Below are 15,337 nucleotides of genomic sequence, written 5' to 3' on the forward strand. Positions count from 1 at the left end.
TGTTTTGACAAAACGTAATCAGTTTTTCTGACCAAACACGTTATACTGCAGACCCTGATCCAGGAATGTGAGGCACCGACAGAGCCAGAAGAGGACGGTAGTGCACGGTGCGTCACACAATGCTGCCTAACCCACTACAGTAGAAACCTGTGAATTTTGCCCTTAGTGCGTCATTTCAGGCAGACTTTCTCGGGCTGCGTAAAAATCCTTCTTTTTTTGCTACAGCAGACATAACCCCACCCAATTAACTGTCAGAACCTGCTGTTTAGGTCTCAGCAGGATCTACAGACACGGAGGGATGGTGGGGCTGCCTGGGAGTCTCGGGTTCAGGGCAAACGGAAATCCACGCTCAGCGCACTGACCAGTAGGGTCACAGAGCGAACGGGCCACTGTAGTGTAAAACACTTCGGTGTTGATAGTCACTTAAAGCTGGTGTCTAAGTGAGAAAGATCAGATCAGAGAACCCGACATTGGGAGGAATCATGTTTGAAAACTTCAGAGAAAGACTTCACATGGTCCAGCAGGATTTCACAACCGGGTTGGTCTTCTTTCTGACATACCGTTAACTGCTGTTTTTAGCTAACAATAAGAAGCTGTGGCAAACCTCTCACCTCACATATACGATCAGCTTAGATGTGTGTGATAGACCGTGTCATACGGAATAACAGGCACAATTAATGATTAATCAGCGCTGAAGTGTGATTAGCAGCTACAGTGGCTATAGCTAATCACAACCCTCATTCTGCTTTTCTCCACTCTGTGAACAGCCGTAACGTTAATTTATGACGTACATCTCGCCATGTACCCTCGCTGAGTTTAAACGTGTTGTTACAGTAATGTTCAACCGAAGTAGGAAGAGTTTCGGTTTGTCGCCGTCCTGACGGGCTCGGTGCCAGCAGTTCCCAGTTATTGTTTTCAGCTGATGATCATGTGATGAGGGTTTTTTTTTTTTTTTTAATTTTTCTTTTAACAAACATTAAATGGATGATACTGACTACATGAACCTGCCGTTAAGTCCATGTCCGTTCTGTTAGTCATGACAAATGACTTAGGCTAACGAATTAGGCTTTGGAATTAAAACAAACAAAACTATTTCCTGTTTTTGTGTCAGCATTGTAACACCCCACCCCCCCCACACTATACTGATACATAGCTCACATGAAGGGCCTTTTACAAACTGTACTGTATTATTTATGCATTTAATCGAATTCACCTGAAAATCTTTTGTTGGGTCACGGGCACATTCTAGCAGACAAAAAGACTGTTGCTTTTGTCTGCCTGCCTGTAGTTATAACCTAGGCACTGTGTGGAACTAAAGGCTCAAATCAGCTGCTTCGGATGTTTATTCCACAGCCTGCTGATGGAACACTGTGGTGTGTCCTGCCGTTTGGAATATATTCCATCCATCCAAACCCAATCCCGCCAGTGTGCGAAAATATCATGTGTTTTGGGGGCTGTGGCCCAGGAGGAAGAGTGGGTTAGGGGTTCAATCCCCAGGTCATCCTGTCTACATATCCAGTGTCCAAGTGTCCTTGAGCAACATAAACTCCAGTTGCTCCGGATGAGTAGGCCAGTAACTTGCATCGAGGTTCACTGCCATCTGTGTGCGCACAGTTGAATGAGAGGCATATTGTAAAGCAATTTTAGTAGAAACGCTGTATAAATGGAGTCCATTTACCAGTGCATTGCCATATAGTGTGTTTTAATTTGGTATGCAAAGGCCTTCATACCACTCTTCATTTGTTCTAGATTTTTGCTCAACTCACAACTTTTCTCTCTTTCTTTCTCTTTCTCTCTTTTCCTTCCCTCCCTCCCTCCAGCTTAAAGACCCTTGGAGACAAATCAAGAGACACCAAAATCAGGAGGAGACCCAGGTTAGAAGAATACTGTCGTGTGTGTTGATTGTGATATAAAGGTATTACTAGCGAGATCAAACAATCTTCCACAGTGCTTTGTTCTAAGCCAACACTCAAAACGAAACTGACAATTCAGCATCATGCCTTGTATAATTTGTTATAGAAACAGGTGACATTGCAGTATTAAATTTACTAGTTTTACTTCCCATTTACTCCTCAAAAACAGGTTTAATCGCAAAGGTTAAAGGTTTCATCGAACAATTTTTAAAACCTTAAAATCACATCTGCACTCCACCTGAATTTTGACGGCAGCTGCTGCATTTGTGGCCTGAAAGCTTCATTCATTGCCTCGATCCATCCATTGGTTCTCAGGCTACTGCTGGGATGGACCCCAATGACCCACTGGGCACAACACTCAGGAGCTGGTTTCATGGTTTTCCTAACATTTGGTGGTGGGGGTTACCATCTGTGTTTAAAAAGTTTCGTAGGGACACCCTTACTTTGTCTCTGCTGCATGGGTTGCAAGAAAACATGTGATTCCTCCTGAACAGTATCAATGATCACATTATTCAGAACTACAGAAATGACACTTCTAATTATCATCCAGCTGCTCCTGGAACATTGTGTAATTCTCTTGTTTGTTGTTCAGGTTTGAAGTAAGCCTTCCCAATTTCAGTGCTGGACTGGAAATCCTTAGCAGGTCTCTGCACACACAAACACACAGTCAATTTCCCCAAAAGCTTTGATGTATATAAAGGGTGTATTTATGTATATCAAATGTGTTTCTGTAGATATGAAGACAATTGGTTTCTGCTCCATAAAAGAACTAAAGACTGTGCTCAGGCTGCAGAGGTAGGATCAGTACTTCTTTGTTGTGCACTGTTTGATACCATCGATGATTTGCAATATACAGCATTCTGGGGTGGGTGGTCTACCAATGTTAATGGATGCTTGAATATCAGATGTGGATATTTTCAGCAAACAAAGAAATGTAGAAGAGCAGAAGGTTCAAAGAACACTCTCAGATACCAGTGCTGGCGTTCAATAGGCTAAAGTGAAGTGATGGAGAACTTTTGTTTTACAGTCAAATCTTAATATGTTAGAGAAACACACTTCTGCATAAGCTTTTAACAAAAAAAGCTAGAGCTAAAATTAAATTTTCTCGGCAACAATTTGGATAATCAGTTAACCATTTTAAGTAACTTGTCCAGCAAAATTTATCTGGTTTCTTATGAATCTGCTTTTTTTCTCCATTTTTTTTATTATTGTAAACTTTATATCTTTGGGCTTTGGTTGGATAAAACAAGACGTGAATGTGCAATGAGCAATTTTGAATATTTACCTACATTTTATGGACCAATTGCTTAATCGCTTAATTTCAAAAATTGTGTCACACATTACCATGCTATTCAAATAAATCATAGCTGAGTACAAATTAACTCTCTGCAAGTTGTTTCTATATAACCGAAACAACATGTTAGAGGTGTCAGTCTTTTGATGCGAGCATAGAAGATACAGTATTTGCCCAAACTGCAGTAAACTTCACTCATATGCAGCCCCTGACTGGGCTGCAACTGCTTTTACATTCCTGATTAAAAGAAAGGACTGGAAAATGTTTTCACTTTGACACATAGAGGAGGTAGCAGCTGCTAATACCAGCAACCTACTGTAAGCTCCTGTGAGGCCATAGAAAACTGTAGCTGCTTCACAAGAAAAAGACTTGCTATCATTGGTTGGTTGAAAATCTTAGTTATTGTGAAGCAGTGACAGGAGCTCTTATTTTTTGTGACTTTGGCTCTGGGGTTTGTTTTTCTGCATCTTATATTTAATGAAGATGTTTTTCTTGCTCTCTCTAACCTGTATCAATCTGTGTGTTTGTTAGGCCATAGATGGGGACATAGTGATGCTCTCAGCACACTGGGAGAGAAGAAGAACAGCTCTGACACAATTACAGGAACAACTTCAAAGCTTGCCAGCCTTTATCAGTGAGCTCGATGCCATCACTGCTAACATAGGTATGGAGTTTGCTTCATTTCTGTCTAATAAAGCCAGTCAAAACCACCAACAATAACAAATGGTGCAACAACCTCAGTATTTGCTGCCTGTATAGTTTTATTAATTAATCAGAGTCAGGGATGGACTGCAACACAAAACAGCACTGGACTTTGACCCAGAGCAGCCTGACACATACAGCCGACAAAAACTATGCAGTCTCTGGCAGAGCTGTCATCATACTCTACCTTTTTGTCGTTTAGTGCAAACTTGATATAGATAGATAGATTATCTATCTATCTAAATATATAGATAGATATATCTAAATAGGGACAGATAGACAGAGATAGAGACATATATATATATATATATATATATATATATATAGATAGATAGATAGATAGATAGATATAGATAGATAGATAGATAGATAGATAGATAGATAGATAGATAGATATAGAGATATAGAGATAGATAGATAGATACATATATAGATATAGATATAGAGATATAGAGATATAGAGATAGATATAGAGATAGAGAGATAGATATATATATATATAGAGAGAGATAGAGAGATAGATATATATATAAATCTCTATATATCTCTATATCTCTATATAGATATATATAGATATCTATCTATCTATATATATATATATATAGATATATATATATAGATATATATATCTATATATATATAGATAGATAGATATAGATATATAGATATCTATTAGATATAGATAGATAGATAGATATAGAGATATATATATATATAGAGATAGAGATATATTACACACACACACACACACACACACACACACACACAGATCTATATCAAACTCCAAACTCCTTTCTCACAAAGCTGACCAGTCACTGAGTAATGCGGGTGTGAATTTCGGATCATCGGTATTGGAAATAACGCTGACCTTGGACGATTTTCTTTCCTGCTCAGTCGAAAGGTCATTATCCAGACATAATGAAATACATTTCTACAAATAATTATGTATTGCACATATTTTTGGGTGGTAGTGTTAATTTTATATGAAGATAATAGATGGAAAGCCATCTAGTATGACTTGACTGAATTCAATGTGTGTGTATGTATGTGTTTGTGTGTCTCCAGCACATTTGGAGGGTGACTTTGAGGAGATGGAAAGCAGACTGTTATACCTGGAGACTCTGTGTTGTCAATGTGAACAACAGACGTTCAAACAACATCATATCAACCAACTAGAAGTTTACAAGAAAAAGAAGAGGTATGAGATGCACAGAACTTCTTATTCACTAATTTCCTATACGGCTGAATTTTCTACTTTTTTCAAATAATAATTCTTAAAATTGAGATACTACTGTGGATGGTTGAGTAGAGCTCGTTATTGATCTTCAGTACTTTCAGGGTACCAATTGAACTGTGTAATTACACGCAGTGCCAAAAACTGTCTGGTAGTTAAAGTTGGCATTGATTGCTTAGTCAGATTTTTGTTTGTTTGTTACTACTTGGATCGTATATGTCCTTACTCAAGTTATAATTTAGTCATTTCATGCTGTACTGATACAGAATTATTGTCCAGCACATTGAAGTTGGACCCCGTTTATTTAAGTAAAAAAGGTTAAAAAAAAAAACCCTTTTTGAAAAATAGTTATTAGAAGTGGATCTCTCATTATTGTATTAGCGATGATATTGAAAAAAATGCAACACTCAGCCTTGTGCTTATGTATACTTTTTGACAAAATAAACACAAACACAGCCTCTCTTTTTATGCAGTATAAATTAACATAATTAGACAGCAGCATTATTAAAATAGACAAACTTGGACTCTGTTTCTGTGACACCTGGCTCGGTGAGTCCATCCTGGACCCTACACTACAGCTGCTAGGCATCCAACTTAACAGAGTGGACTACATACAGGAGCTATTTGGAAAAATGATGGGCTGTAGAATTTGCTTTTACATAAACAGATTGGAGGGATTTTAGGCTGCATCTGCAGGCCTGGCTGAACTTAGTGACGTCTTACCTTCACCTCATCACCTTTTGTGAGAACCGATTACACCCCCTGCTTTGCATTGGCAACCCTGCTGCTCCATCGGATTGGCCTCATTCATACAGAGTCAAAGTCAGTCTGAACGTGGCCTTTATCTGTGCTTTCAACACTATCGTCCCAGAAGTCTTCCACTCTAAGCTCACTCAGCTCAATGTTCCCACCTCCGCCTATCAGTGAATCAACAACTTCCTGACAGATAGGAAGCAGCAGGTGAGGCTGAGGGAATCAGATTCCGCATCCAGTCAATTAGCACACAGGTTTTGGTTCTCTGTACATCTATCACTGTCCTGTTTGGATTGGCCACCCAACAGGACAAGAAGTGTTGATTCATCTGTATAATCATTTTGGAGGATGTAGTTTGTGGTGCTGTTGAACTGTATTGAGTTATACAGAGAAGTGTTTCTGTTATTTAGCCTATCCTCACTGATTTAAAAGGGGTGGTCAAAATAATAGAAACACTTATCTATATAACACTATATAGTTCAACAGCATCACAAACAACATCCTCCAAAATGACCCTACAGTTCAGAATCAACACCTCTTTAAAACTGTTTAAAAAAAACAACAGTAGAAGCTGTATGTAGGAGGATTTCCTGCACAGCTGTTGTATTAGACTGCATTAGTTTAAGCTATATGTATAACCTGGCAACTGAGTACATCTCTATGTAACAAAATTGAGAGCCTCTGGAAACTGGAGTAAAATCCCTTGTGTGTCCAAACATACTGTACATAGCAGATAAAGCTGATTCTGAAACAACTTAGTCTCACAGTGTTCACAGATCTTCCCACAAGCCTTCTTTCTGTCAAAATGTAAAAAAACAAACAAAAACAAACTCTAACCCATAGATTTACAGCTATGGAATCCTGCCCCTGATTTGGAGGGAACTGAAACTCCTACACTGCCACTGAAACTGAAAGCTTCACTAACCTACTCTCTCAAATATGATACGAGGACACAGCAAAATCACATTACTCTTAAAGTCACATTACATTGGGGAACATGATATTTGGTGTTTGTTTAGTCAGAGAAATGGAATGACATAATGCCAACTTGTCTGATGATGTTTATGTTTTAATGGGAACTTCTCTGATGTTTGTCTTGTAACAGGAGGGAGTTGGAGGCACTGGAAGGTGAGCTGCTGTACTGTCATCAGGCATTACTGGTGTGCCACACACAGTTGTGATTACTGCACAATACTGTCTACATGACTACTTTATAGCAATGCTGTGAAAAAGCATTACCCTATTTAGTAATTTCTCTGTTATTGAATATTTGTCACAATAAATTTTATTGGATGTATAGTCAAAATGTTACATTACACAAATTAAACACATGACCTTTGTTTTTCCAACACCCACATCCCTTAATGTGAAAAACCATTTTCCCCATTAGTTCTTATCAATAAAATTAGATAAACGGGTTGAGGAGGTATGTCAGTTTAAATCCTTTCCTATGTCTGGTGCCTTTGACACGTTGGCGATAGGTGACTGGAATATTGATTGGCATTTCAATGTTCTGAATGATGGTATATCTGTTGATTACAGACACATGCCCAAATGAACTTAATGGTATCTTTTGAATTACTATAGAGATTAAAGGGTATTCTAAAATAATTTTTCTTCCTATTTGTAGTGGAACTGAATTCGGAACATGCTCAGAAGGTGGAAGAGCTGGAGCAGGCCATGCGGAAAAAACTGAGAGAACGACAGAAAGTCTATGAAGAAGCCTTTAACCAAGACATGGAGCAATACCTGTCGACTGGATACCTACAGCATAGAGGTAGGTCACTGTAATTTATAGCACGTAAGTTTTATATATATATGTATATGTGTATGTGTGTATATATATATATATATATATATATATATATATATATATATATATATATATATATATATATATATATATATACACACACACACACACACACACACACACACACACACACACACACACACACACACACACACACACACACACACACACACACACACACACACACACACACACACACACACACACACACACACACACACACATTTATGGCTGTATGATTGTGGGTATGGAAATTCAGTCTGGTGCATGCTTGGCCAATTTCACAATGACTTATAAAACAGATTCACGAATTGAAAGATTGCAGTTGTATATGTTTGCCTTTGTGGGTACACACACACACAATTTTAGTATTGATTCAACAAAGAGTTTTACGCATCTGTTCCTTGTGGTGTCATTGATGTATTGTTCTGTTTCTGTTGATCGTGACTACAGCACTGTTAAATTGTGTTTTGATTGAAGCATGTATGAGGCCTGGAGTACATAGAAGATGCATAACATATTACTTTTATCAATATAAATTTCAGTAGTTTTTGTGTGGTAAAGTTTTATAAAAGCGATGTATTTCTGAAAATCCTTGAAAGTACATATGTAGTGTCTGAGCATTTGATCATAGTCATGCCAAATTCAACGTTTTGTAAATTGTGGGATACACTTAGCTCTGAAAAACTGCTCCAAAGTGATAGTAAGGTAAGTGGGCATCTAATATGGTTAAATGTACTGCTTATTGGCTTTTTTCAGATGTGGGAGACACCTGTCTACAACCTGGTTTTGTGTGAATGTGTGGGTGTGAATATGGGTGTGAAGTGTGGGTACTGGGACAGGGCCAGAGTGAAGGAGGCAGCCATGCTTGTCATCTGCTTGCTACAGCTTATAAGTATCTGAAGAAAACTAAACAAGACTATCATTGACCTAAAGAAAAGTTAATTGTATATAACGCCTAAGTAAGTATGTGTGCTGTGTGTGTTTGTTTGTTTGTGTGTGTGTTTGTAGAGCCAACAGGAGCTGATGTGTGTGTTCTGGATCAGATGACACTAACTAACATGTCTGACCAGGAGGCTTTGGATGAATTCCTTAACTCCACTGGTGATGACATCAGTACTGGGTCATCACTGACCTCAGGTAACCCCAACTCAGTTACTCTACAACCTGAAAAAAAATTCAAGATATACAGTAGCTGCTTGCTCATGGGGGAATGTTGGGTCTCTCTAAATATAACTATAAAGAGTACGGTCTAGACCTGCTCTACATGAAAAGGACCCTGAGATAACTTCTGTTGATTTGGCGCTATATAAATAAAATTGACTTGACTTGACTAAGATAATGTATGTTGCCAAAGTTTTTAAATGTGCATCAATCATCTTTTGGCCAGTTGACACATAGCCATCAGCATTTTACTGGCTTGTGAAGCAGGCACAGTTAATGTGTCTGTTCTAACCTAGTAGACATGGAACAACATTAGCATGCATTTGTTTTTGTGTTACTGGCCACCTGATTAATGTAAGAGTATCCTTGTAGCTTTGTTTTGTTCACTGGCTCTTTAGCTACTATATACTTGGCTGTGTACATCAGCCAGTTAGTAACTTTTGTCAGCTGAAGATACAAATCTTCTCTCTGGACAGGACATAAATTAGGAAAGGATCAATTAGTCCAATGAAAAGCAGCAGATAAATGGCCCTGCAGTCATTACTGGGGTTGGTGGAGAAAATTATCACAAACTATATACTCTGTGTAGAGGAGTGATGACAAACTGTCAGTGATAATCCAATATAATATAACACTCCACCTCCCCTGGAGAAGTGAACGGACCTACAACTGATCTATTTCCCCTATGAATGCACCATACATGTACTATAAATGATATTAAGTCTTCAGGTGATACTACTGAGAGTTAAGCTTTAGTTACTTAGTGAGATAGTAGCTGTCTTCTCTAACAGGTCCAGACCTTGATTCCTGCTCTTCTGAATCTATGAGAAGCCAAGTGAACCAAGGCCCTCCCACAAACAACCAAACATCAAACCAGAACGCAGTAGGGGAGCAGGAAGAGGAAGTGGCCAGTGAGGAGAGCGATGAACCTCTGGTGCAGTCAGATGAGGAGGATGTTCAACTGGATATGTCATTGGTTGGCCTGCAGGATGTTGGTACAGTGAGGGGATCTGATGAGAGTGACTCTGCAGGGGACCTGCCCTCTGGGTAAGCTAGCAACTAGGCCCTTGACAATCCTTGAATACTGGAACACTAACTGCTGTTACTCCTCAAAAATACCCCGCCGGTGTCCTCTGCTTTGACTTGACATGGTTTTCATCTCGAGCCAATTTGAACCACCACCTTAATGCTTCTTTCCTTTGAAGACTAAGGGCAAATACTGCTCTTTTCAGTTTTGAAATGAAAACATGCCTTCATATCTTCTGTGATCACTGATAGAAAACCTTCATGAATAGAGACAAATCAATGCTAAACAGAGTGAGTGCTTGACACACATCCTTTGGTATAAAGCACGTTTGTCTAGCTGGGGATATGACAGTTGCCACAATGAGGTTATTTTATTTGTCTAAGGCCTAAATTTGACTGTATAGCAACATGGCATCCACAAGCTGCAGTAACATCAAATCTCTTTAGGTTGGGGCAAATCTATCTTTAATAAATTCTGTATGTAGGAGGTTACTTTATTTAATTGCTGACTATTAAAAGTCCTGAAGATTTAGATTTATTGTACTGTGTATTCTCCTTTGTCTTTGCTAATAAACATAAAGCAGCTAATAACTGCTATAATACTGTCTTGGAAATGGCTCCAGTGACCAGCTCCTGGCGCCACTGTCCATCATTTGCAATAGAGCAGTTAGGATGTACTTGTACTTAAATTGAACAAGAGTGAAACTGTAGTGTCCTGCTTCAGGTCTAGTTAAGAAATATGGAACAACAAGTTTCCCTAGTTATTACAAATCTCCAAACTGGCAGTCAACAGTTCTTAAAGGATAAGGCTGGTGATATTCTATATTTTTCTTATTGTAAACAAATCCCATGAAAACCAAAAATGAACACACAAGTTTTGTCTGTTCCTCTAAAATCTGTTATATCTTATTCTTCTGTGCCATAGCGCTCCATTGTTGTCCTAAAATGTAAAACATGAAAGCCAAAGTGTTTAGACTGAAAACAGCTCTGTGTTATAAAATTGCACGGGGCTAAGTTGTTTTCATGTACACGGCAAGAATAACAAGATTTGATTTTGATTTAAGTCTTGAGGCTTATCAGACGCCAAGACAAAGCACATCAGTTTTATAATACCATGAGACAAGATTTTACAAGGAAAGTTATCATGGTGATAGTTATGTTATCCTCTATGGTGAAGATTGCAAGGTAAACAGTAGAATACTTTGTTCACCTTATAATTTACCACAGAGATTGTAGGCACGTCAGAAGATATTGAAAGATGGACAAATGCACTGTTGGTTTTGGTCTTTTCATTGAATTTGTTGGCAAGAAAAATATAGAACAGCACCAGACTTATCATTTAACATTTCTGTATTGTATTTTGTTTAATCATGACTATCAGCACAAAGTTTTTGTCTGACAATCAGATAAACAAGTCTTTTTTTATATCCTTACCCATCAAATAAAAATATCAATCTTTCTGTATATCATATATGTCAGATTTGGTTTATTCAGAGGTGAAATTGTTGCTCATTTCGAAGGTTATGTATGTCAACTATAACTGACCACACGATCAAATGTTAGACTGAGTTTATGATAGTTTTGTTATGTTCAGAATATTATGCGGCAGTCAGCCAAACATCCACCTAAGTAGTATTAGACGATACCATGGATGTAGTAGGTTGTAAATAGCGTGGCATTAAGCAACATAGGTGAATGAACACAAGTAGTTTGTGTTTTGAATGATTTCCTGAGCAAATGAAGGCGCATTTGAAACATCCATTCTGAGGAAAAGTTGCAGTGAAGGTAGAGGTCAAGCTTATCTAATAGGCTAGGCTATGAAAATGTAGCACATTAATGCGCATGGTGTCACAATCACATATTCAAATATAGCCACAAGTGGCAACATTCAGGGTCCAAGCAGCATGAGAACATTTGGCATGCATGAATTGCCACATTGTTTGCAAGTAGGACTTGGACACCTGAGGATCCGAACCCTAGATCTTTGTATCCCCAGAGAAGGAGACTTACTCACAATGCCACTTGGGAGACAGTTTTCCACACACCCTCTCACAAGTTGAAGCAGTGACATTACATATGGAAAATTTATTTTAATTTTTTTGTCTAAACTTGCATTCAACAGACAAAATGTTCGCAATAAATTTCTAAAAATTTTTAATGGGGGAGGGTAAATCATCAAATACTTTGGTTAAGTTTGATCAAACATTTGGCGAAATAGAAAATGCTGTGCATACAGTACAAATTACAGGCAGACACTGAATGTCAATGCGGACTCATCATTTGACATATCTGAAAATCATGTGAAACACAATATGTAGTATCCAAAGAATACCTATGTCAGTTTTGGTAGCATTTAAATGAAGACTTGGGGAGATACAGATGTTAATTGATTTTGTCTATTTTGAAAAATAAACAGTGAAGGACTGAATTGACCATAGGTTGCAGTGAACCAAACTTTTGTCACAATTCAATGGATGGATGTGCTGAAAAAAATTTCAGCTCTGTAAGACATATATGAATCCATGCACCCAAATTACAAGATATAATCTTTTAGCATTTTTGGCGCCCCCTAGAGAGAAGGTGCAATGCAGTTTAATACATAAGCTTAGTGAAAACTCCTGAACATGTATTCAATTTCAGGTTGGTATCTCAATGCATTCATGAGTTATTGCAAATTTTTGAAAATGATCTATTTTGATTAAAAAATGATCGGCTTGTACAATCTCAGCTCAATGGCCTCCGACTACTTTTTTTTCACTTTCGATTTTTTGAAAATTGTTAGAAAATTTTAAATTTTTAGACCAGAAAATCAATGGATGAACAAGGATTAAAATTATTTAAGTATTTTGACTCTAAGCAAAGGCGTTTTTGAGATAATTGTGAAAATATAAAATTAATTGTTACAGTGCCATCTTGAGGTCATTGAGTGTCATTTTTTTGTGTCTGAGTAGTGGGTAAAATTTTCAACCCACCTGAGTATTTTGGTGAATTTTGCTCTTATGGTTTTAGCTGCACGCACATTTTTAGTGGAGAAAAAGAAGAAAGAAAGAAGTTCAGGAGTTGTCCACATTTGCTGCAGGAGCCCTAATAATCACATACAGATGTAAAGTTTAGGAGTTATCCTCATACTTTTGACATTATATAGTGTAAGTGAGACAATATGGTATCTTTTTGTAGTTTGGGTGAACTAACCTTTTAATGTTGTAGCTGGGTGATGTACAGTAAATCTATATACTCGTGGCTGGATTAGAAAAATTGTATCATGTTTTAGAGGCTGATCATGTTTTGCATTGCAAGTCTAAATCAGCACAGTAAGTAGTAATCTGTCAAATATAAAAGAGTAACACGAACATTTCCCTCTGAAATGTAGTAAAGCAGAACTATAAACTACCATGTAACGTAATACTCAAGTCCAGCACTGCAGATTTCTTTATCCTAACTTGGATGGATAAGGCAACAAATATATTCCCGTCTTCACATGGTCACACGGCTAAATCTGCAGACATTATACAACATGCCTGTCTATAGATGCTGCACTCTAATCATGCTGTTGTCAATGACTGCATGTGTAACAATCTTTGCAATTCTGCAACAGACTATAAAGTTGACATGCTCAGTAACGAGTATCTCAGATTGATATATTGTTAATTTTAAAATGAAAAAATGATGTAAATACATACACATCTACGTCAATCACAGACACAACAGACGGTTACGCTGCTGAAACACTTTTAATGATCATTAGGAATACTTACAGAAAGACTGAAATACAGGTTACTGCATATACTGTAAATGTGGGACGAATAGGAAGAAGGAAGATGATAAAGGGTTGCTATAATCCACAGTTACAAGAGAGTAGTAAATGTCCTTATTTGTTTTTCAAAAACCGGAGACTATGTTGCACATAGTGTTGCACTTCTACTTCTTGCGGCTGAAATGAGTATTACAGCAAACATTTAGAAAAATCCTGACGAAAATGTTTCATGTGCCTCTCTGGGCTTTGTGTCACAAATGAAAAAAAACTTACAAAAATGATCCTGTGAGAGAAAAAAAACCAAAGACAAACAAAACACTTGCCTCTCAGGGCTTCCACAGGTGATTGTGAGTTTATTTTGTAAGATACTAAATCTCATAATAGAATTATTATTTCAAACTGTTCATTTAGTTGCTAGTAATATGTGCACATTATGTGGTGCTGTTGAGTTGTATTGCATTGTACAGAGAGGTGTTTCTGTTATTTAGCCTAGCCTCACTGATATAAATGGGGTGGTGGTCAGTACAGTATAATGTATTACAGTTCAACAGATGGCTGCATCTAAAATGTCCCTACAGTAAAATCAGCACCTCTCTGTTTTAACAAAAATGGATTGTTAGAACCCACATAAAGAGGATTTATTGCAGGGTTGTAGTATCAGACTGCAGTAGTTTTAGCTTATTATTAGCTAGGTGTACCTAATAAACCGGCAACTGAGAGTATTTGGACAAAGTGGTTATTACTTCTAATAGTAATAACAGTAACTGACAGTGTTCAGAGTACATTATGTAATCTGGAGTAAACTGTTAATGTAATAAAAATTTTGGAAGTAAGGTGAATTAAAAGTAAAATAATTACTTCATCGGTTTTTGATTGATAAAATAGGAGGCGAAGATTTCTGACAGGTGAACTAAGCTTTTAGTGCCTCACTACATTTAGACTGTTACCCGGGAAGAATCTATTATTATACTTGATAGCTTGGAGTAAACAAGAGAAACAACATTACTGGATATATTCTCCCTAAATAATGGATTTAAGTAAGAGAAGATGCATGCATTTATTCCTGTTCTATTTTTTTTTCCCACGATGGACGGAGAGGATTTGGCTTTTGCCGATGCAACCCCTCACTCCCTTCCACACTCCACATTTTTCCTGTCTTTTGCAGGGTTTGTTCTTACAGGTCAGCATCCCTCCTTGACATACACATAAACGCTGGCAGTCAGAGTCAGCGTAGAATTTCTGTCCAGACACAATGTACTGACCATTGAACTCGCAGCCACACTCAGCCAGTGGCACACAGCGATCCTAGAAGGTCAGAGTTATCAGTCAGGACAGCCTCACATTGTTGCAGTGCCAGCAGTTACATATTTTCTATGAATGTAATTACTGTACTGACTCACTAAAGCATTTACATGTGCATTTAATTAATTTACTTTTTCCAGTGTAAATAATCAGAGACCATGCCTCTAATGCTGTATGTGCCCCTCAGAATCCAGCTTTCCATGCCAGACTAGCCAGAAAAACCAAAGAAGAAGACCTGCATTGAGTATTTTGTGGTATTAATTACAGTTTACCACTGTAACTTTGTACTAAAGAAACAGAATTTACTACTGTTGAAGTTTCTGAACAAAAAGGTGATCCCTCTGTTTAACTCCCAAAAACTAATAAACATCACCTTATCAAA

General features: G+C 37.7%; 1 protein-coding gene across 1 annotated transcript; it reads left to right on the forward strand.

Annotated features, from left to right (window-relative positions):
• Nucleotides 1-173: 173 nt before the first annotated feature.
• Nucleotides 174-15,337, forward strand: dtnbp1a (dystrobrevin binding protein 1a). Its single transcript, XM_040117344.1, has 11 exons — nt 174-538; nt 1,821-1,874; nt 2,506-2,556; nt 2,648-2,708; nt 3,739-3,871; nt 4,975-5,107; nt 7,002-7,024; nt 7,527-7,673; nt 8,721-8,849; nt 9,665-9,920; nt 15,143-15,337. The coding sequence occupies exons 1-11, from the start codon at nt 483-485 to the stop codon at nt 15,165-15,167; spliced, it is 1,068 nt and encodes a 355-aa protein (XP_039973278.1). The 5' UTR covers nt 174-482; the 3' UTR covers nt 15,168-15,337.

This window comes from Xiphias gladius, chromosome 22 (genome assembly GCF_016859285.1).
Source record: "Xiphias gladius isolate SHS-SW01 ecotype Sanya breed wild chromosome 22, ASM1685928v1, whole genome shotgun sequence".
Classification (NCBI taxonomy): Eukaryota; Metazoa; Chordata; class Actinopteri; order Istiophoriformes; family Xiphiidae; genus Xiphias; species Xiphias gladius.